Source organism: Callionymus lyra, chromosome 2, assembly GCF_982586985.1.
Source record: "Callionymus lyra chromosome 2, fCalLyr1.hap1.1, whole genome shotgun sequence".
Lineage (NCBI taxonomy): Eukaryota > Metazoa > Chordata > Actinopteri > Syngnathiformes > Callionymidae > Callionymus > Callionymus lyra.
The window spans coordinates 23,470,233-23,493,580 of NC_141819.1; the positions used below are offsets into that span (position 1 = coordinate 23,470,233).

Consider the following 23,348-nt stretch of genomic DNA (forward strand, 5'->3'; position numbering starts at 1 on the left):
CATTTAGGTCAAGTGGTTTCCCTTCCTGGCTACATTTGTTGTGAAATTAATTCAGATTTATTCAAGCAAGAGCAAACGTGCGTCCCTGCCAAATGATAACAGACTCGTGCGGAAAAATGTTTATACGGTGTTTCACACTTCATCGAGATTCGTCAGTAAGTGCTTTGTTATGTGTCCTCCTACCTGAGTACACAGAATAAATGATTGATGCGTTTTTAGTCCGATTTTTCAGTTTATTAAAAAAGTCAACACAGTTTTCTTCAATATTCCTCTATTCACCTGTTCTTTAAAGTTGCTGCGGCAATTCCTTTACCTCAACCCTTGTGTTATCTCAGGGTCAAGGTGACCCAAATGCCCAAAAACAAATGTGTTTATGGTATCCCTTGTGTTATCTTGATGTCAAGGTGACCCTAAGGCCTGAAAAAAAAAAGTGCTTGAGGTATCCCTTGCGTTATCTCTGGGTCAAGGTGAACGACGTCCCTGGCTTCCATTAATACATATGCAGTGGTGGAGGTAAAACTATGGTTAAGAGCGACATTATAAACTGGGCCTTACAAAGGTAAAAAAAAAAAAAATAATAATAAATTGTATTAATTATATATTAATTGTATACTACTCTATAATAGATAGATAAATAGATAAATGAACATCTGTACAAATGTCATTGATATTAATAATGACAAAACATGACAATAAAATATCAAATATCACTTTTTTTCCTTAATATTTTTTCTCTACTTTGTATTTATTTCGACATATTCCAAAAGAAAATATGGACAAAAGAGAGAAAAATTATTATGAAATAAATTCCTAAAAATGAAAAACACTTTTGGCTGAAAGTGTTTTTTCACGTTTCTTTGATAAAGATCTGTTACTTCTGACCATCATATCTGTTCCAAATATACTCATTATACCAACAATTCCCTTCTGTTGATGCTCTCCACTTTTTATAGGTTTCATTGTTGATTCTTATGATCAGGGACGGAGAGAAAAAAAACTGGAGGAAAAGTTTTTATAGCCATTTCTAGGCCTTTGGGAAGTTCTTGTTAGTAATGATGATGGTGGTAAATAGTGCTGTGTGAATATTTTTGCATCTTGGTTCGGTGTGTTGATAAACTTGTCAGAGCTCTGCATAAATGATGAAAACCATCTGTTTGTAGCCAATCAGAACGCTGCTTTACACCTGCATTATTATCACCCCTGGGATGATCTCAGGTGCAAATGGCATCAACTACTAAAATATGTTTGTTTTTAAATAAAAAAAAAAAGCTCATCTGAGTGTCGTGCTGTTCTATGATGCACATAATCGCTTCCGGCCACAGATCTGAGGGCAAACTAAAGTTGAGTGTCCCGCTGATGTGTCACTTGGCTGCCGCTCCCTGGCTCATGTTTGTGTCCCTTCTCGGGCAGAATCGAGAAGCCGGTCCTGGCGCGAATTCCTTGTGCCGCCTCCGCTGCCAACACAACCCACAAAGAGAGTGTGTTTTCATGCATGTGTGAGCAAGTGCCGCGTTTGGCCGGGCGTCTGTCCGCCAGGGTGCTTCCGAGCACGCTCTCACCCAGCACTGGTGTGAGCGCGCACGTGCGTGCACGGCCACTGCGGTCGGTCATGACTCAATAGTGAGGATCCAGCACAGCCGGTCCTGAACTCGACAGAGCGCCCAAGAGACAAATACAACTGAGCACATGCTTCTTCATCTGTCACCCCCATTTATCCTGAAAACTTCTCTCACTTTCTCCCACGAAAACCACATCACTCAGGAGGAGTTGCTTTGTATTAGATGTATCATCATTTTGAATCACTTAAAATGAGTGTTTTTCCCTAAAGATATTCTTGATTCAATTTGTTTTATTATCTTTTTGAAATGTTCCTTTAACATAATACTCAAGGTAAGAATGATTGTATCATGAAGCAGTAAGCCTTCATGATACAGTATCCACTATCCTCAAGGCCACTAGGGGTCGCTCTCCGCCATAAAATCTTTGATCCACTAATTCAATGAAATGTGAAATAATGACACTTTGTCATGAAACCACCACAAGTTAAATGTTAATGAGCATTTCTGTTTTTTTGTTATTTACAAAATCCATTTGAACGAATGAATAATATAATGATAAATAATAAAAATGTCTTCAACGTTGTGACCTTAAACATGTTTGCCGGAGTCTAATATTTACGTCTCTCCCTCACAGAGCAACTGTGGAGAGATGTTGCGTATTCGCCGGGTGCTGATGAACTCGCCCGAGATCGTGTCCATCGGGCTGGTGTGGGACTCGGACCACTCGGACCTGGCGGAGGACGTCATACACAGCCTGGGGACTTGTCTACGTCTGGGGGACGTAAGTCCATTTTAGTTTTTTTGGGGCGTTATTTGTAATGAAATTAACCTCAAAAATAGTACTTTAGGCATGTTTTTTTCTGAAGATTGTCGTCTAAAGATTGTAGCACTTCTAGGAATGATGGGATCTTAAAAAGTGAAGCTTTCTGTGAGAGTGGTGAAGATGAATGAAGCCGACGTGTGCAGAGGCTGTGCTGACACGAGCCTCTTTCCACGATTCTTCCTGGATTGTCTCATCACCCTGGTGCACACATGTTGAACCGCTGATGCTCCCTGTCGTTACTGAGTAATGATAATGCATTGTAATGGCAGCGTACGCTACATTCCAAAGTGATATGTATGAATAATGGATCAGTGAACGAATGTTGGAGTGAGGCGAGTGTGTGCCGTCTCTCACTCTGGGATGGTCGGCCGTGAGATGCACATCAGAGGATATTGCATTTTTCTGCCTCACACTTGTCACCGTTCCACCTGAACGGAGTCTCTGCCGTTGTTCTGGTTCTGCTCGACACATACGCGGGTTTTCCTTTCACGAGGAAATACGATTCTGGAGGAAAGTACTGCTGAAGGGACTTTGATGTAAATGTTCATTTTACGATTGATTTGAGAGACTTGTTGTTGGTTTAGACCAGTGAAACCACCTGAAGTAAAATAGTCTTGTAATGTCTGCCAGGGTCCGCTTTAACTATTAAACTCCTTATTTCCACCCACTGTCCAGAAGTGAGCTGCAGATATGAGTCACAGTAGTTCGCCTGGAGCTCCCTTTGTTCTAGAGAGTCCATTTGTGGGTTCAGGGTTCCCTCAGGATTTCCACCACATGATAAGAAAAAATCCTCAAAGTTGCAGCACTATATTCATTTTCTAATTTTAAAGTATTTTACACATACTTTTAATTTAATTCATACACACGTGTTTATTATTGTACTCATCATCAAATTACATGTTTCTGAGATTAGTTTTTACCATCACGTCCATTCCAATTTTACATTATACCCCAAATTCTATTAATACTCTTCACTTTTCTCTATAGGCCTCAGTGTAAAGGGTTAAAATCTGTGTTTCATGGTTATTCAAATTAAACAGGATTCAAAACTGGAAGAAATGTGTCTCTGTTTTCAAGTTGCTATAGCAATTTCTAGGATTCTTAGAAGTTTTCTTTTCAAATATGATTTTGGTAAATGCCATGTTTGTACGTAAATGGCGTGTCCTGTAATCCTGCGATAAAGGGAAGCATGTGACCCTGGTCTCGAAAAGCGCTATATAAATAAATATTACTTACTTACTTACTTACAATAATCAACGACACACACACACACAAAAAAAAAAATCTGGTGAAAAAGTGGTGAAGACGTATAAAATGATCTGTGATAAAGTGATCAAAAAATGTATTACAATAGTGTACCAAGGAATTTTCGCTCCGGTATTTACTCATTCTCAAGGTTTCAGCACCAAAATGGCTTCTTCATCCGTCATCAGACGTCCCACCAGTGGCCCAAGCGTGAATTTATCCTAGTGGCCGTGAATATGATGCATGTATTCAGTAATACAAACATACATTGCAACATCTTCTGCACGTTGAGGGGACACGCTAGAGGTGGTTCTGGACTAAGTGACACAGTGTTGAGTCGGTCCGGGGGCCTAACCCAGGTCTCAGGAGCTCTGAGAAAGGACTTTACAGTGCTTTGGTGCCTTTGTAAAAAGAAACGAGGCATGTTTGAATGTACGTGGTGTTGGTTCTGAACCTTATTCTAATGAAGCACATATTGCTGGTGAAGTGACTTTATTCCAGCTTCAAAGCAGCAGAACAAGCTGCAGCAGAGCGAGCAGTTTGAACAAACACCTTCTGTGAAGAATTACTGCATTCAGCACATACGCCGGCGAGTGTGTGTGTGTGTGTGAAAAGGTGTCCACATTAACTCCTCTGTGTCTTCTCTCCTGCCCACTGCACACCTCTCCCTCTCTCCCCTGCATCTCCCTGTCTCCTCCCCCAACCCTCCCGCTCCCTCTCCGTAGTTGTTCTACCGCGTGACAGAGGAGCGAGCTCGCCAGGCAGAGCTCTACTTGGTGGGCATGGTGTGCTACTATGGCAAGCACTACTCCACCTTCTTCTTCCAGACCAAGATCCGCAAATGGATGTACTTCGATGACGCGCACGTCAAGGAGGTGACATACAGTGAATGTCGGCATGCTGCATCACGGGGGGGGCAAGGGGGGGGGGGAGGAGGCGCTGTACAGTAGCTGCTGCACTCGTGATGTGTCTCCGGTGCTGCATGCTCACTTCTTTTGCAGCGTTTGCAGGGTCGATGATTAAGATGCTGTTTAGACGTCAGTCCGGGTTCGACTGCTGAAGCTGCGGCTCCTGCACGTCAAAGCATGTCCGGGTTTAGAGCAGAAATGTAAAAGTTTCTGTTTGACCTTTATGATCACTTTTTTTTTTTTTTTTTTAAATAGTGTCGCAGCAGTGTTAGTGTTAACAGAGGCACACGTGTGTGTGAGTCCGTACGTTGTGTGTGTTTAAATGAATGTCTCCTCGTTTCATTTATGTCCATACAAATAATTCCGTGGCTCCTTTTTTTCTGTCCCGTCTCACCTCAAGATCGGCCCAAAGTGGAAGGACGTAGTGTCTCGCTGTATCAAAGGCCACTATCAGCCGCTGCTGCTGCTCTATGCTGACCCCCGTGGGACACCGGTGATACTGCAGGACAGCGCCAACCCGTGTAGCAGCTCCAACCCACAGCTGGATCTCCAGCACTGCAGCAGCAAGGCCGGCTACGACAGCGAAGACTCTGGTACATCAGATCACATCAGATTACTCCGTGTTTGTCGTCCGGAGGGGCGGCGGGGTCACTGCTTTAGCGCTCCGGCCCGCTAATGCAACCAGTGATTCTGTGGCCCTATTCCCGCGCACTGGGCCGAGAGCATATGTGGCCGGGGTTAAAGGTCACGCAGCTTTTTTCTTCGCTCCCGTCCAGGTCGAGAGCCCTCGATATCCAGCGACACCCGGACGGACTCGTCCACGGACAGCTCCAGCCACCGCACGTCACGCAGCCGCCCGCTGCACCAGTCCACCGGCAGCCACCTTTCCAGCGACTCCCAGAACACCGTGGTCTGTAACTACGACGTCGGCCCGAAGTTCCACGGCACCGACACCAGAGGTAATCCGCTATTCAGTCGATGCTTAATATTGAGCCGGACACGAACAAGACGACGACACGATCAGCAGAAGAGACAGGAATCATTCAAGAATGTTTAACTGAGGGACGTTGAGGTGAAGACTTGTTAACTACAGTAACATTGATGGACGAACAGTCACTCTATCATGATTATTGTCATTTTATTCTTAGTTTCAAACTATCTTAATTATCTCTTTGTCACTCTTATGATGCATAATCCATGTTACAATCTTATCTTGAACACTGACATCTTTATAGTTCACAACACATGAACATTAATCTACTTTAATGTTGCGATTAACATCCATCGGGCCGTATAAAATGACTTTATAGGTGGTATTTGGTCCCCAGGCCATGAGTTTGAGACATGTGCTGTAGTGGGTGGATGCTGAGGTGGTTTGTGACCCATCACACCAAACGCCTACAAGATGGAAAAATGTCGCCACAGGCTTTTCATTTTCCACAAACATGATATTAAACTGCAGAAATGAAGTAGATTCTGTGTGTGTGTGTTCTTTGGTAGCATTATTTCTGAGAACACATTGTGTAATAATAAAAATGTAATCACACGTTGAGATCATCTTTTTTTTAAGCCACATTCTATTCTGTCAAATCCAGATGAATGATGCAATAATCCCATAATTATTGTCGATGTATCCGGTAGTCATTGATCAATGACTTTAATTATAAGTTAGCTAAGACTAGCAAACGGCCAATAGAGAGAGTTGAGAGTTTTTCGTTGAGAAATTGTCGACACAACCAAAGTTGAATCTGCAGGTAACTGTTATTGTCAGACTCATTAAAACTGCTGCTGTGGTGCTTCGTCATCGACCACATCCAAGTCTCCAATTAGGCGTCTCGTGGTGGTTCCACTGCACCGTTATCAATACAACCTTCACCCCTCCTCTCCCTCCAGATCTAGCAGTGGAGGGTCCTCCCGTCCCTCCCTCTCCTCCTCTGCAGGAGTACAAGGAGACGGCCGTGTTCCTCCTCTCGTCGCGTCGCCCGCTGACATCCTCCTCTTCCTCCTCTCGTCCACTGTCTTCCTCTTCTTCGTCAGGAGTGGGAGGCTGCGAGGGCGGCACTGGGGGGCCGCACTGGGAGGATGAGAGCACAAGTAGTGAGAGCAAGTCCAGGTAATGATCCGGCGTTTAATCTGCTACACATTAAAGTATGTGGTTTGTTTTAAACCTCTTGTGTTGTTCTGGATAACTGTAATGAAAAGCTAAGTTACTTGATGATGTAACAAAGACATAATATTAGTTGTTTTTTTTATAACCATATGATGTTGAAGGTGTAAAACGTATTATAATTATAAAGCCAGACATGCGTCCAAAACAAGTACATTTAATGAATTATAAAAATGATAGTAGAAGTCAAAATGATGAATTAAATGATAGAACACACAGACATCGCTCACAGAGAGACATTAAGGAAACAAATGTAGTTTTGGATGAATAAATAAATACATACATACTTACAATTGTGGAAGTTATTTTTGAGTTAGAGAAAAAGGGTTAAAAAAGTTTTTTTTTATCATTTAAGAATTATTTTCAGGATCAGTTAACTTTTATCTCCAACACAGGAATTTGTTCTGTTACAGAATATAGAAATAAAATACAATGAATAAATAAAAAGACATTAATAAAGTATAATTCGTAAACACCAAAGAGGGCTATCAAAGAGTTTTATTTTCTCAATAATGGATCTGAAGACTGGGAGAGGGATGGCTGATCAGTGATGATCTTTCTTGTAGTGAATTTAATGAAGAGTCTTGTTAATTTTGAGCACAAATGTAACGTAACACATGTGTATGTTCCTCCGCAGTTCTTCTGGAGGTTGCTACAGACCGACCTGGAGGCCCAGACGCGAGGCTCTGAACATCGACAGCATCTTCTCCCGCCACAGTCCCAGAGGCTGCGGCGTGGGCTACCACACACTCCCGGGCCCGTCCCTCCCTCCAGAACCAAAGCCCTGCTTCCCCCTGCAAAGACCTGCGACGCCCACCAAGCCGGCGACTCCAGAACTAGCCAGGAGAGGGGTCGGGCATTTGGAGACGGGATTCGGGCTGGTCGGACAGCCAAGGTCTGTGGGTGGCGGGCGGACTATGGGCCCCCCTGCCCCTCAGCCTCTCAGAGGGGTGGAGCACCAGCCACGTCTGATCCAGAGGATGGAGAGCGGATACGAAAGCAGTGAGAGGAACAGCAGCAGCCCTGACAGGTAGCAAACTAAACTCTTTTTTCTACCCAGGATGCACAAGTTCATTCTGAAAAACTTTGATTCACTATAGCTGCTCTCGCCCTATTTTAGTTCCGGGAACCTCTTCAGGGAATGAATCGTTGTTGTACGCGTCCCCACAGCAGGAATTAGGAACAAAATCCTGACGTTCCGAAAACTTCTTTAGCTTTGGGACGCCGTCTTTTTGCATGGAGACGGTTGCATCGAAAAAACAACATGAAAAGGAAGAAGTTAATTTCATCCACTTTACCGTTGGGTCCTTTTATAGTTTCTCAAGAGCAGCTTGATTTTTCCACCACAGCAGCCGGCTGTCATGCTAATGCTAACGCAAATGTTTCCGCGGAGATAACCATTGTCTACAACTTGATATACCTGCATCTATGATGGTATTTTTACTTTATTTTTTGCTCTTTTTGGGTTTTGGTCTCACTTTCTCTCCTCAGGGACGTGGGGCAACACAAGAGAGTGCTGATGTCAGGACCGTCATGGCGCTCCGTACCCAAGTCAAAGAGCAGTGGCGCCATCTTGCAGGAGCTGCCCTCACCGAGCTGGGTCTGCAGCACCACCATGGGTGAGTTCTGGCGGGAAATTTAATATAATTTATGCAAATATTTTTCTGTTTTATACCATTTTATTGTTGCCCCTTCTTACTCCATCTTTACTTGAAGAATTTCTTCATCGTTGCTTTAATAGTTTCATGTATTTTAGCGTATTAGCATGAAAGGCTAACACTGTGGTTGACCCGTCCAGGCTCCGGGCGCAGCGAGCTGGACGAGCTGCAGGAGGAGGTGGCGAGGAGAGCCCGGCAGCAGGAGCAGCAAAAGAGGAGGGAGGCGGAGCAGGAGGCGGCCGTCGGATTCAACCCCAAACCCAGCAAGTTCATGGACCTGGATCAGCTCCAACACCAGGGTACGGATGACACGGGGGGAAAGAGATGAGAGAGACAGGGTGAGAAAGATGGAGACGGACATGTTTGTGTCTGACTCATTCACTTCCTGTACAATCAGTGAGTGCTGAAAGAATGAGAGGATTTTGATAAAAATATTTTTTATTATGAAGACAGAGACAAAAGTATAAATCCTAGAGTAAAACTAATGAAGCGAGTGTTTATAAAAAAACAACTAATAAGTAAAAATATTGAAATACACATTTGTAAACATGCATTTCTAATGTCTGGCTGGTCTTCCAGGTTCTTGTCGCTATAATAAATGTAAACATAATCATAAGATTGACATTCAAAATGACTCGGGGATCGATCAACATTTTACAAGTCCCAAGACAGTCTGTGCTGTTAACTCTCGTTGCGATTCAGTCATGTGTGTGTGTCGGGCGTGTGTGTTGATGTCTGAACTCTTTGTCTTCACCTCCATCTCATCCTCCGTTTGAATCATCTCCTCTCAAGTCGCGTGTGTGTGTGTGAATGTGTGTGTGTGCGCTCTGGTTTAAGTGATGCTGATGCTGAGCTCCAACACGCTCAAATCCCCCGGCGTGACAAAAAGAGTGGTTTTCTCTTCATGTGTCGATGTTTGTGTTCCCTCCATCTCTCAGCGCTGCAGCTGTAGATCGTTGTGTATTTTTGTAAGATGAACCTGGAAATCCTGAAGTTGTCGTTTGAACAAGATGATTCTGACATGAATTGATTTTGCATCATCGACAACAATCAGATTATTCCAGCAGCTGATTCACAGACTCTTCCTTCACCATGTATTCTCACTCCGTCGCTCTCCTCTGCACTTTTCCACCTCCTCAATTCTTTCTTCTGTCATTCTTTCCCTCTTTAATTCTCCATCCTGACATTGATCTTTTCCTCTTCATGACCACGATCCTTCATTCTGTCCTTCCTCCTCTACTTCCATCCCTTAACCATTTGTTTAAATCCATCTTCATACTTTTCTTTCTTGCCTTTCCAAGTTTTCAATCACATCATCCTTTCCTTTCTTCTATTCATCTGTGTCCCTCATCACCACCATGATTAATATTCATGTCTTCTACCGCCCATTCTTTCTTTCTTCCAGTGATTTCTTTAATTATTTAAATTATTTTATTCTCGTTTTTTGTCTCTTTTTCTGCCTTTACTAATATCTGTCTTTCTTTTTTTCTGTGTTCATGTCTTCTTTCTTCTTGTCTTAGTGTCTTACATTATTTCCTTCTCATCTCCTTGTCATTTGTATAATTCTTCTTTTTATTTTGAAGCGTTTTCCCTTGTTTCTTCTTTTGTAACCTCTTCATTTCCAATTATTTATTCTCCTTTTCTCTTTTGGATCCTTTCCTGCCATCGAGTATGTCTCACTTTCTTCCTGCCTTTGGTCATGAGATGGAAGGTGTTATTTAGAATTGTTTTATATTGTTATGATGGTGGATGATAATATAACACTAACAAAGGAAAACTCATATTACAAATAATTCATGTTGATCGTCAGATATATTTCAGTGAGACTTAAAAAGTAAAAAAAACAAGATGTTTTTCTTTAATAGTTATTCATCATAATATCGAAACCCAATTAATTTTAGAATTCCATTGTCGATCTAAATAACTTGAGCCCACTTCCCCAGTATGGTGTGTGTGTGTGTGTTAGTTTCAAATGTGTGTTAGGGATACAACTAGACACCGATGTTGTTAACTGATATTTTTCGGTTAAAACACATTTTCCATCCACAACCTCGATCCATGAAGCCAGTTATGTCGGCCTTCAAAGATCATTCCGCCCTTGTGTTTCTCTCATCCGTCCAATTTTGGTCCAAAGCTGCTCTTTGATGTGTGTGTGTGTTGGTGTGTGTGTTCAAACTGCAGGTGTGCATGTTTTCTTCACCAGCTCAGCTATAACTAAATCTGTATCAGGGATTATTTTGTTGTGTCCTGTCTGTCCTACTGTGTGCGCTTTAGTGTGTTCAGCCTCTTGAACTTGACACACACACTCTGCCTCTCTCTCTCTCTCTCTTACACACACACACACACACACACACACACACACACACACACATCCCTGTGTTCAACCTTGATGAAGTGAAAGGACAACTGGCGAAAGGACAGATGGCATCACTATCACTGCCATTACATAAGAGAATTTGGTTTCCCACAGTCGTATCGATGGTCACAGACGGGCTCCGAAACAATCTGCCTCAGCGTTTTAGAGGACACTTCACCAGCGACAACAGAGCTGCCATCATCCGGCCTCGGTTCCCGCTCTAACGCGGCCATTTCTGGGTGTTAGCGGTCCTGTTGTCTCCTGTTCTTTTAATGAACTTACACCCCATCATCCCAGGGTGCGTTCACAAGGCTGCGCCGTAAAAAGCTGAAACGGTCATCCGTCATCTAGTGGCCTCTATGAACGCAGCCTCAAGGTTTCTCATCTCAGACTATTGACTTATTAACCATGAGTTTGATCTCACTTCACTCCTGACAGTGTTGCAAAGCTTGACGACAGCCTCTTGATTGTTTTGCCGACAGGTATACACAGACAAAATTCACAAAAATAATATTCTATTGTGTAAATTGATCTCATGAGATGTGACGTTTCAGATTTTTTTCAAATGTCAAAATGTAATATCACACCATTATTTTAATATGACACAACTGCAGTATATTAAAGATTGGAAATTTGAAATTGAAGACGTTACACGTTACGTTAAATACACACGTTAAATACACACATAAAAAATAAATAGTTTTGTGGGTTAGAAATATTTTACCTTCACCTATAATAGGTAGGAAACTAAAAACTGTGAACAAAACGTTTTTAATGGCTTTGAAAAAAGCGTACATTAATTTTTGTCCCGTAAGTATTTCCCATTATATGAAATGAAAAACAAATATTGAATAAATCAATTAATGAATCATTAAGAAAAGGAGTAAAGAAACGTTTCACTTTCACAAAGGCTACATTAACTCAGGAAAACGTGCTGTTTCACTGAACAGTTTAAAATATCAATGTTTTGCCTAATTTGCTCCTCGATTACGATCTCCAAAAATGAAATTAGTTCAACGAGGCAGGTCGTGCATCTCTGCAACACTATTTGTGCAGTGAACAGACTTGAATGAAGTAACGGAGCGTTGAGCATGCGACCCCCTCATAACCACGTTTTTCTTTTCTGCTTCTTCTTTCTTTGTCTCCTGTGGTCTCCATCCTCCACTCTTGTCTGGTCCACCTTTCCTTCCTTTTTATCTCTGTCTTCTCTCCCGCTCTGTTAACGTCCTCAGCTGTGCTCAGACCCCTGCATGAGGCTAACGCTCACAGCGGATTGGCTGTAGCTGCGTGCATGAGGAGCACTGGGGGCCCAATCAAACGCAGGCAGGAACAGGAAATGGAACGGGAGACAGGAATCGCCCACCCACAGGGGACCCACAGGTACCGACTAAGTCTGCCCCCCCACCCCCACCACCAACCCTCCCAGCAATCATCACCAGTCTCCCATCCTGTCTGTGACCACAACCGAGCCCATCTAAGACCCGCTGCTCATGAACCGCTTCCACCATCTCAGGGGTGTCAAACTCACAAGTGGCCAAAATGTTGAACACACTGTACCGTGTGTTTGTTGACACGTCTATTTGTGGCCCTCCATCTAAAAATGAATCGGCCAGACTAGTTTTATTTGTTAAAAACCTTTAATAATCTCTAGTGAAAACCTTTAATCATTGTGTAAATGTCACGATGCTAGCAAATAGCTACTTGTTTTATTTTGCTTTTAGTTTTGGCCCCTGCACTCTGAGTTTGACACACGTGCACTACATGATGGATTGAAATATCTGCGGTGTGACGACGCGATCATGATGGCATCACGACAGCAGCTGAGAAAGTAAAACTGTTATTTTAAGGCTGATATTTGATAATGTGGGTGTGTTGGTCCAGCTCGTGTCGCAGTGTTAGGGCTGTGCTCTCGTTCAACACTGGAGCGCGTGTCCTCGATTCCTGCTGTCCTAGAATCTCATATGGAACAATCTACATCATCGCTGCATCAGAAAGTGTGTTTACCTGTTGCTCCAAACACACACCTCTACACATACTTCTCAGCCTGGTTGTGTTCGTTGCAGTCAAAATGTTTGTCCGTGATGTTCTTCGTTTGCTTCACTGCTTCCCGTGGTTGATGTTTTCTACAAAGGTTCCTGCTTCCTCTTTGCACCCTAGCGCTGTCGGTGTGTCTGTGTCCTGTGAGCTGCTGAGCAATCGCGATCACACTTCCTGAGCTTTGGTGTGTCTGGCCTCGTGCTCGTGGCTGCTGCGAGTTTCACCGTCTGATGTGGTCGTGTTGAGAGGAGGAAGGCGAGGGAAGAGTTTATCTGTGCAGGAGAGAAAGTTTAAAGGAGGACAAATCTAATGTTCCACTGCCTTTTACACAAGGAAGATGATGTCTTTGAATCCTTTTGCATTTAATCAGTGAAATACACAACTTTACGAAGTGATGACAACAGCGTACACATGTTCACAGAGTAACCCTGAAATTGATATATAGAGCATCGGAGGAAAAGTCACAAAAATAGTTATTGCACCTTGTTTTATTCAATTAAAGGTGCATTTTTTTAAACAAATATAATGATAATAATAATTATAGATCATAAGAGTTTAATTTAAGAACTGATATCTTAAAAAAAAAACATTTACTTGACAATTCCATTTATTTATTTTATAATTTTTGCATTTAAACTTTATGTGTGTTTTGTTAGCCATTGATATTTAATTACAATAAAACACTGTTACAGTCGTACAACAACAATAACTACTACTAATAATATTACTATTATATGAATTTGCTGTTAGATAAATGTTTACATGGAGCACCAACACAACATTAGCAACACTGCTGCTGTTTATTTAAAGGTACATTTAAAATAGATTGTACTGTCATTTTAAGAAACGTATAGTATAAGTTCTATGGGTATAATTTCAACAATGACGTCAATAAAGATAGTAGTCATATTTTTTAAATTCATAGGTAAGATTCTAAATCATTGTGGGACTTAACATGTTCTTGGTACAAGTGACTACAAAATATATGTTTTAATTTACAATGACATTGAAATATTCAGTAATTTGCACAGATCATGTACACATTTTAGTGTTTGTCCACAAGTGTGTTAGTAGTGGTGTGTGTTCTCTGGACTGTTGAAACACAAGCTCAAGTGAGTTGAATGAATTGATTAGAATGATAAAAAACTTTCAATAATATACATGTTTACATTAGAATGAAATCCCAAACTACATACATACTTTACTTAATCAACGCTGGATCAAAGTGTGATAAAATGATATAAAACCACCTCTTAATAACTACTAAGACAAATGTTTAAAACTATGATTAATGAGTCAGAATCCGGCAGAGTTGAGATACATGTCCTCTATATATCTGGCACATCTAGATCCAGGACCTAAGACACCGTTGATGCACATTTAGTGAAAACGAACAGGAGTCAAATGTTACCAGTGACATCATCTCATTCTATTGTTCTTATCACACATTCATAAAAAAACGTTTCAGTATTAACGTATTATCACCAACACTTTACTTAGTGGTGTCTTTATTTTCAGTTTAAATGGAGTTTGTATTATTATTATAATGCGGTGTGTATGTATTTTACAGGCCGCATTATATCTACTCAAGAGCCGCTGAGCCATATTATGGACATGTCTAATTAACTCAAAATGAGAGAGTTTGGATTTAAAAAAAAGTCTCCAAACATGTCTTTCATCTGATGAGACAGCAAAGAACACAAAAGTCTTCAAGCATGAATGAAGAATAGTCTTCGTGCTGTGAGAGAGGTGGTCGTAAAGTTATGGCCACTATGATTTTTGTTAGGCCTGAGTACTCGAGTATGGCGATGGCAAGAAAGCTTCTTTAGTTTAAGTCGGACGAACAACAGCTTGGATTCTGTGGGCACAGGTTGGACGACGAGTTAAGTTCAAGTGTATGAACCGAGAGCAGGTTTAGAACGCAGGGCTGAGGGGAGCGAGCAGGAGGAGGCGGGAGAGAGGGCGACTGCTCAGCCTCTTTTATTACTTCCCTCTCCTCTATTGATCACCACAAGCTGCTGATTTATAGCTCGCTGCTGCAAAGGCTGCTGGGTAATTACTGAGGCTGAAAGGCAACAGGAGAGTTAATGTGGGGGAAGGGGGGCTCACTGACACTCACACTTGCATGAAAAATAAACCGATTTACAGACACACACGCGTGTGTGTGCGTGTGTGTGCGTGTGTGTGCGTGTGTGCGTGTGTGTGCGTGTGCGTGTGCGTGTGAGTGTGCGTGTGCGTGTGCGCGTGCGCGCGTGCGCGTGCGCGTGCGTGTGTGTGACCGCTAATGATCAGCATCCTCATATCGACACGTATGTATTCCGATCAATAAAGTGAGACGGCGTCCGCTGAGCTGAGTGTTGACGCCTCACAGGGTCTGTGGAAACTGTGGAGCATGAGAGGCATCATGGCTGAGACCTGCTGCTGGACCGTCGTGTGTTTGGCTTGTTCACCTCCTGACCTTCCCTCCATGCAGTAACTCACCTGACGTCAGTGTTTTATTCATCCGGCTGACACCACCCCCCCCCTCTCTTCCACAGTGAACAGCCTGTCCCGGTCCAAGTACTGCTGACGCCCAATCAGGAGGAGGAAGAGGAGCGAGCCACCGAGGACCCTGAACCTCCGCCTCCTCCCTACCGCCCCCCACTCCCCCGGTCCTCGCTCACCCTCAGCATCACTCACCCCTGCGCCCCTTCCAGTCAGGGGGCGGAGGGGAGGGGTGGAGGTGAGGAGGGGGAGCCGGGCGAGGGCAGCGGGGTGAGGCTGTGCGAGCTGCTGCAGGCGGGCGGCGTCAGCGTGCGACCTCTAGGGAAGCACCTGGCCATCTCTCTGCCCTCGCTTCCCCTTCGCTTCTGGGACACGCACACCTTACACTCCGCACACCTAGAACCTGCACCCCCTTCTCCCCCGCCCTCGTCCACACCCGCCGCTCCCCTCCGGCAGCCCCGAGAGCCCGATCCCCAGGAGGCGGTCAATCCCAGCGCCACCCGTCACTGGTCCTCCTGGAGTCTGGACCGCCCTGACGCCGTGGTGACCCCGTACGACACGCCCCCGGACCGCTGCGGGCCCGTCCAGACACACCCGTCCAGGCAGAGCTGCAGCAACAGTTGCCAGTCGTCGCCTCGTCACCACAGCTGCCAGCACCACGCCACGGAGCGCCGCCGCGGTCCCAGCTGTGACCAGGAGGTGGCGGAACTGTCCGAGCTCGACTCCCTTTACCAGGCCAGTCTGCAGGCTGGAAGAGCAGGTACATACACACACATAAAAGCACCTACACACACATGCACATGTTCACAAACGTTTACATGCACATGCACACAAAGTCATATACACACATACACACGCACATAAATAGCAGCTTAGTCAATTATTTGCTAGAAATCAAACAATGGCGGAGTGAAAACACTTTGCAGCTAAATGTGGACAAAACTGAAACTGGTGATTGCTCCTGATGATAAGATTCCAGGGTTGAGTCAGTACTTGGGTGACTTAGGTCAGTCTGTCAAACTGGGCCTGAGAAACCTGGGTGTTGTATTTGATAAAGACATGTCTCTTGTTCAACACTGCAGAAAACTGACCAGAAACTGTTTCAACTGAGAAAAATCTCTAAACTTAGGAAAATGATTGATCGTGAGTTTATAATCCATGTGTTTGTGTCGTTTAGACTATTGTAAGAGTTTGTTTTTGTGTCTAAACAAGAAGCTTTCTCCTGCAGTTAATGCAAAACTGCAACGAGAATTTTGACCAGCTCTGGTAGAAGAACTCACATTTCCCCGATTCTTAAAACTCTTCACTGGCTGCCAGTTTCTTTCAGGATCAATTTTAAAATTCTGGCTCTATTCATGGTCGACTTGGGCTCCGGCTCTGAGGTCTGTGGATCAGAATCTCCTGATGGTTCCTGAACTAGGGTTCAGGACCAGAGGAGAGAAATCCTTCCAGGCTGTTGCTCCTAAGCTTTGAAACGATCTTCTTCTCCCTCTGTGTTTGATGATCTACTGACTCCTTCAAGAAACATCTTTAGACATTTTGATTTGTGCTTTCCCTTGATTTTCTGTGACTCCTGTGTTTGTCTTATGTGTCTTGATCTTTTATAGTATATATTTTAACTTTTAACTTTGTTATTGATTGTTAAAGCGCTTTGTGACCCTGGTCTACAAAAGTGCTTTACTTACTTACTTGATTACTTACAAACACACACACACATACACAACATTAACTCAAGCATTTAAATATAAATCAAATGAGAACCTTTTTTTTTATTTTAGTTTGTGGTACAAGAGATTAAAAAAATAAAAGACGGAATAAAAAGAGCAAATTAAGTAGTAAAATAAACGACTATATTTACAATCTAACAAATGATAAATAATAAAAATAAAATGTTGAGATTGTCTGTATTATAAAACATACCAACAACAAATAGTTCATTTTACTTTGACCAATTGAGGGACAAAATAATACATTAATTTAATCTTAAATGTCTTTATTTTTAACTTAAATTAGTATCATAATTAATTCAGAAAAACCAACATTTCCTCACATTTGTGTTAAAGTTATTGAAAAATCCAGACTATTTTGAAATTAAAATCTAAACATATTCAACTTGATTTAAGCCTTGTGTTGTCTCTTGATCAAGGTAATTCTAGGGACAACACAAAGGATAGCACAAACACATTCGACCTTACAACATAGATTATAACAACCAAAAAATATTAATCCACTTAGTAAGGCTTCTGTCAAGTCACTGATTTACACCTGGATTGTGATTCCTGGATCCTGATGGTAATTGGAAAAACAACCAAAAGTACATGTACACCTCGTCTTGTCAACCTCATTGAAATCAGTCTGTGAGCAAAATAACTAAAATACAAATGGACACATGCCAACGTAGAGTCTTCTTTGAGGTTGTTGTTGTTGTTGTGGTGTTGATGTTGTGTTTGTGTCTCAGGCTGCAGCCCCTCAGAGAGGCTGATCTCCAGGGTCGGAGGGCAAACTCGGTCCAAGACCCCGAGTGCTGACATGGAGAGGAGCGTGTACGGGTCAGACGGCACCAGCACCTCCACCTACCTCAACAAGGTTGTCTAGATCACTAACCCCCCACCGACCCCCCCATCTGACTGTTTCTCTGGCTGCAGCCACTGATGTTGCAGGACTACAGGGTGGGGTCACGTGACGGAGAGAACGTGATGAGGATCGGACGCAGCCTGAGCGGGACAGTGGTGACCTCCCGCCGCAGCCACCTGACCGCAACTCGCAGCTTTGTAAGTGAGCCCACCTGGTGCTCTGCCTCCCCCCTGTGGTTGTGACGCTGTACTACACCCATCGTGACAATATTTCTGTCTCGCTGTTTGATCTCCATCGGCATCTTTACTCCGTCCTTTGTGTCTCTGTCTCCTCCAAAGGTGAAGCAGGCTGATGTCAGCTCCTCCCCCTGCTTGCTTCCTCTCACCTGAGCTCCTGTCGCTATTCCATCCCATCATCCATCCACCTCATCACCTTCACATCGCCACCTCCCTCCACCGCTTCACAGGTAAACTGAGCTGAGCTGTGAAGTTTAATCAGATCGCATTTTATTTGAGGGATTTATCCTGAGGGATCTTTAGCCTGCTGGCCGGCCACCACCATTTGGATTAAAAGTAGGGTAAGCCCCTATTTGCATGTGGCCGAGTCCTGGGGATGTGCTTTATTCACTCGGGCCGCCACCATGAGCCAAATTTGATTTGAAGATGCAGCGGAAATCATCATCAAAACACATTTTTGAACACATTTAAATCCTCTTTTTTTTTTTGCCTGAAGACAGTTTTATAATGATGATGGATTTCATAGTACATTTGGAATAAATAAAGAATTGTTATGAATATTTATAATCCGATTAAATACAATTATAATCAGGTAAATAATTATTCATGAATTAAACAAAACATAATGTTAATACAATATATTTTAAAACAAAACACGAATAAAATCGTATGTATATAGATTTCTGTAAATGACTCTGGTATAAACTATCATCAGCCTTTTTCTATCTGTTGTTAAATTTAAGTTTGATTTAATTATCTTTTTTGTGTCAACACATTTTAAGAAGTGTCCGGAAGTTCAAAAAAAACAAAACAATCAAATGAAATGGAGCAAAAATGTAGGAAGAAGAAGCATCATTAGCTGTATTAATGTAGATTTGATGTCTAAATTGTCAAATAAATGAGTGATGAATAAAATAATATGAAAGAAAACAAATGCTTAATTACTTACAAAAATTGTGGCCAAGTTAAAGTCCAGTGTATCACACAGTCTGGAGTTATTTGAGGATCTTTACTCATATTATGAGGTTGATAATCAAGAGGTGGATTTCCTGATAGAGAGTGAAATAGAAAACTGTTAGACATCCAATAAAAGCTTTTAATTCCATAACGCTGGTAGTTGTCATTTGGGGGTGTTAACCTTACAAATAACCATTACTTACTTACTTACTTAATTTATTAGGACTAATTTAATTGAAAAATTATGTTGTTTCTGACTATTTGGGTAAGTAAGTAGGTAAGTAATTTCTATTTATAGAGCGCTTTTCCAGACCAGGGTCACAAAGCGCTTAAACAATATTCAATAAAATATATACTTAGAACAACACAGGAGTTCCAGAAAATCAAGTTAAAGTTTTAAAGTCACTCTGAACTGAAAGGGCTCATGTTTTGTAACAGAAACTCTTTATGTGTGAATTATTTTTTGTTTTCATTAGATAAAACCTTTAACATTTTGAATAGTTTTTTCTGCTTGATCTTCACTTGTTTGGTGATATTGTTGAACGCTAATCCTGAACACGCTGCGGATCCTTCAGGCCCGAGTGTGAACCTGCTTCTCTGTCTCTGGTCCAGGAGCTGGCGGGGCCTGCAGGGAGCTTCTGGCTGTGTCTGACCGGGGTCAAGCTTTCTTCTGACCGCAGTCCAGCGGTGCAGGACTGACGGAAGCCCACCTCCAGGCGTGCGGTGGGCCGTGACCTGGCCCCCCCCTCTATGGCCTTGAATCCGGAGGATCTCGCCAAAACCACCTGCTTCTTCAACAAATGCACGCACACCGACGTAGACGCCTGCAGCACCTGCTTAGCTCCCGTTGCCTTCCTGCCCTCCACCCTCTACTCTGTCTATGCAGTCACTCAGACCCTCTATACAACCTCAGCCCGCTCCCCTAGACTATTGCTGCCCCCCCCCCCCTCTCAGAGGTGTCCTTTGGGTTTGGGACCTGAGCTCTGCAGACTCACGTACATTTGGGGAACCCCAGCTCAAAGGGGGCGGGGGGGCTAACGTAGCCACGCCTCTTATTTCCTCACGGGCATTCGACACGAGCCGAACCGGGTCTGTTTCCGACGGACAGCCATAAGTTCTGCACCTTCTCCTTTTTTTCAATGTTTGTTTACGCTTTTAGTTTGCAGCGTGACTCGAACTCTTGAGTCCTGTACAGACTAAACTCATGTATGAAACCTGTATGTTCATGAATAAGACCTAATGGAATGTTGATCATGATAATTACCGTAATATTGACAGTTGTACTTCCTCGAGTCTGCATCTGAACTAGAAGTGGAGTGCACTTCACAAGTGTCTAGCTGGAGTTCCTGACCCCTGACCCCTCCCACGACCACCGACGCTCGCTGACCAATGACCGCTCTCCCATTTCTTCTGGGAGATTGAACAAGGAAAGTACTTCAGTCCCTTTTCTTAGCCTTTATTTACCTTAAAGCCCTTTCTTACTTGTCCTTTTGGTCCAAAAAAGAAGGAGCCGCTGACATTTCACCGTCTGAAATTTAAGATGCTAAAGCTTCTGTGATGCTATGCTAGCGGCTACGCTAAAGCAGTATGAAAAGTGTTTATACTGCTTTAAAACGACTTTAAGTTGATACATTCTTCTATTCATTTAAATTAAGTTATGAAATTATCAAACTATTACAACCAACATCTTAACAGTGTTTGCCTTATTTTCTAGGTTAAATAAAAAAATATCGATTGGATTTTTAGTTACTATTTTGAGTGTGAACATTGTTGAGATCACACATGAAGATGGAGGATAAAAAATGTTAAAGTCTTAGTTCACCCAAAATGTGAATTTAATTTTCTACTCCCCCTCATGTCAATCAAGAGTTGGGATTTTTCTCATAGTAATGCGTGTGTTTTTGGAGTGAGAGGCAGAAATGTAAGTCTGTATAACAGTCACACATTTAATTTTCTTTGTCATCCTCGTCCAAAAAGACACTTAAAAACATCCAAATACCTCCGTACTGCTCGTCTGGGCTTCAAGTCAATAGTGACGTTACAGACGCGAGAAACCGTTGTGAAAAATCTTTTTAAAGGTCTATATTTTAAGCTTGTTGGTAGCAGAAGCTAAAAGGCTAACATGCTACAATAACATGAAACACTGCAAGCTCCTGATGTAGATATTAAATACACCTGTCTACTACCAGTAGTTATCACTTTAACTGTTAACTAAATAGATTGGAGCGATGTCAAAGTACTGGATGCATTTTATTTATTTTGTTTGTGGAAACTTACATTTATACACTTGTTTTTCATGAATGACCACGAGACTATCCAACTTATTGACCATGTAGCTTTTGTTCAAGCAGCACTATGTAATATTTTGACTTATTTCATTCATGTTTTCTGTTATGATGGTTCAATTTTAAATGGCCACGACTCACGGTATAACTCTAGCTATCACTTTAACAGGAAGAAAAAAAATGACCCGAAAAGAGCCTTTATTTGTTTAAACTAACATAGGATCAAGAGTTTATGACCTACTAACGTGTATAAATGATTATATTTAGATAACTAAACCCACTTTGACCCACAACAGTCACTGATCATACTTTTTTCAATGCAGTTTTTGCACATTTCATGGTGAGAGTATCTTCACATATATTTCATATTTATATACAATCTATTGAACAGATAAGAAGTAGCCAAAGTTTGTGGGATGATAAAATGTTTCTGAGGAACCTCTTAAATGTGCTTTATTGTCTATATCTGAGTTCTAGTAGATTTTCTACTCACTGATTAAATAAAAGTCAAATAATGACTGTTAGGACACATTAAAGAGAACACTTTCATGTTTATTTGTGTAATAACTTAAGATCGGATATTTAAGAAATGTTCTAGGAGTGATGCCGTTTAAAACATGTGTATAATCAGAAGCATCATAAGTGCTAACAAGTCAGAAAAAGGTGGTTTGATTTTACATTTGACCATGTTTGTTCCCATTAGTGCAACCACCCGTCACTTTAACATGAGAATGAACTTGTGTTTGTCATAATGTGTTTTGCTTTCAATCGCTCACGATGTTTGACTCGTCGTGCCGATGGTACCGCGTGTCTCTGGCTTTACGTCTGGTCGGAGGAAACCGAATTTAAAGCTTTCCCACAGAAAGCAGCTGAAAGTGCACTTTTGAAGGATAATAGAGTGAAGGTCACGACAGAAGGTCTCAAGGTCAGACCGAGGCCACTGGTGTAAAATGCTAAATCCGTCTTTAGCCCTTAATGTCACATATTTAAACACTATATATAGTAGAGGTATATTTTCAGCCAGTCAAAAATGTCAGAGGTCAATGAGGAACTCCGGGAGTCTCTCCTGTAGGTCTCTGACTCTATTTATGAATTCATGTGAGATTCTATTTAACCATGTGCAACATCACTGGCCCATTTTAGGTGACTGATATTTACTTAACCAAAGGTTTCACTGGAGGATGTATTTCTATTATTTGTTTTTACTTTCAATTTCATTGTTTAACTTCTGTTTTTTGGGGGGAATTCTGGATTTGGGAATGTAGCCAATTGTAGCGCATGAGTCCGCTATGCAAATCAACTTTCCCTCAAGATCCTGTTTTATGAGGCCAAGACCCCAAAAAACCTCTCGTGGACTCAGGCAAGAACCGGACGAGACATCATGTTTATGCTGCTGGAGAACTTTGTTGTTCCGCATCTGAGATGGAATACAAGAGAGAGCAACAAGAAGAGGACAAAGAATGAATGTAAACATTAGCAGTTTGTGTTGTGAGAGACAAACTACTGCTGATGTTTTGCTTGTGGAGACTGTGTATGTCAATTCTTTGGTGGTGTTGGTCGGGGAAAGAGGGAACCTGTATTTTTGCAATAAAGTTATTACCAATGCACTCCCACGGGGGGCGTAACCACCGTACAGGTTTGTGTCTGAGGCATTTTTTTTGGATCTTGATTGATCTTTGACCTCTTTTCTACAAAACTATTTTAGTTGAAATATTTACAATAGGAAATTATCTTAAGCCCAGCCCACTGAAAACACTTTGTTATTCTGGAGATGAAATCTTGTTTACCATAACCACACCCGCTCTGCTGTGATTGGTCAAACGTTGAGATACGTCACTGTATGTCATCAATCCCAGATGTTTCCAACTCCAAGGGACTCGCTGTTTAAATAAAGAGGGGCTTTATAACAGCTGGCTGGAGGAGGATTGAAGACATGATGTAATGGATTTTGCTCTCGTAACCTCTCGTTCGCTGTGATTTTTGATGAAGGAGAACTTTATAAAGTAATAAGTTCAAAATATCGTCATGATGAGGAACATTCATCCATAACATGAAAATT

General features: G+C 42.2%; 1 protein-coding gene across 2 annotated transcripts in view; it reads left to right on the top strand.

Moving 5' to 3' along the window:
- usp54b (ubiquitin specific peptidase 54b) overlaps nt 1-22,922 on the top strand; it is a 46,724-nt gene extending 23,802 nt beyond the window's left edge. Inside the window, exons 8-21 of one of the 2 annotated variants that reach the window (XR_015710525.1) lie at nt 2,194-2,340; nt 4,353-4,502; nt 4,936-5,128; nt 5,312-5,494; nt 6,429-6,648; nt 7,340-7,732; nt 8,194-8,321; nt 8,501-8,659; nt 11,949-12,096; nt 15,291-15,997; nt 17,696-17,823; nt 17,883-18,008; nt 18,150-18,277; nt 19,617-19,711. Coding sequence is in view for 1 of the 2 variants with exons in the window: in XM_087784200.1 (XP_087640326.1) it covers nt 2,194-2,340; nt 4,353-4,502; nt 4,936-5,128; nt 5,312-5,494; nt 6,429-6,648; nt 7,340-7,732; nt 8,194-8,321; nt 8,501-8,659; nt 11,949-12,096; nt 15,291-15,997; nt 17,696-17,823; nt 17,883-18,008; nt 19,617-19,703 (2,769 nt within the window). In the remaining variant the exon portion in view is untranslated. Of the gene's footprint in view, nt 1-2,193; nt 2,341-4,352; nt 4,503-4,935; nt 5,129-5,311; nt 5,495-6,428; nt 6,649-7,339; nt 7,733-8,193; nt 8,322-8,500; nt 8,660-11,948; nt 12,097-15,290; nt 15,998-17,695; nt 17,824-17,882; nt 18,009-18,149; nt 18,278-19,616 lie in introns of both variants that reach the window. The other variant, XM_087784200.1, reaches the window with a different exon arrangement.
- Nucleotides 22,923-23,348: the final 426 nt, after the last annotated feature.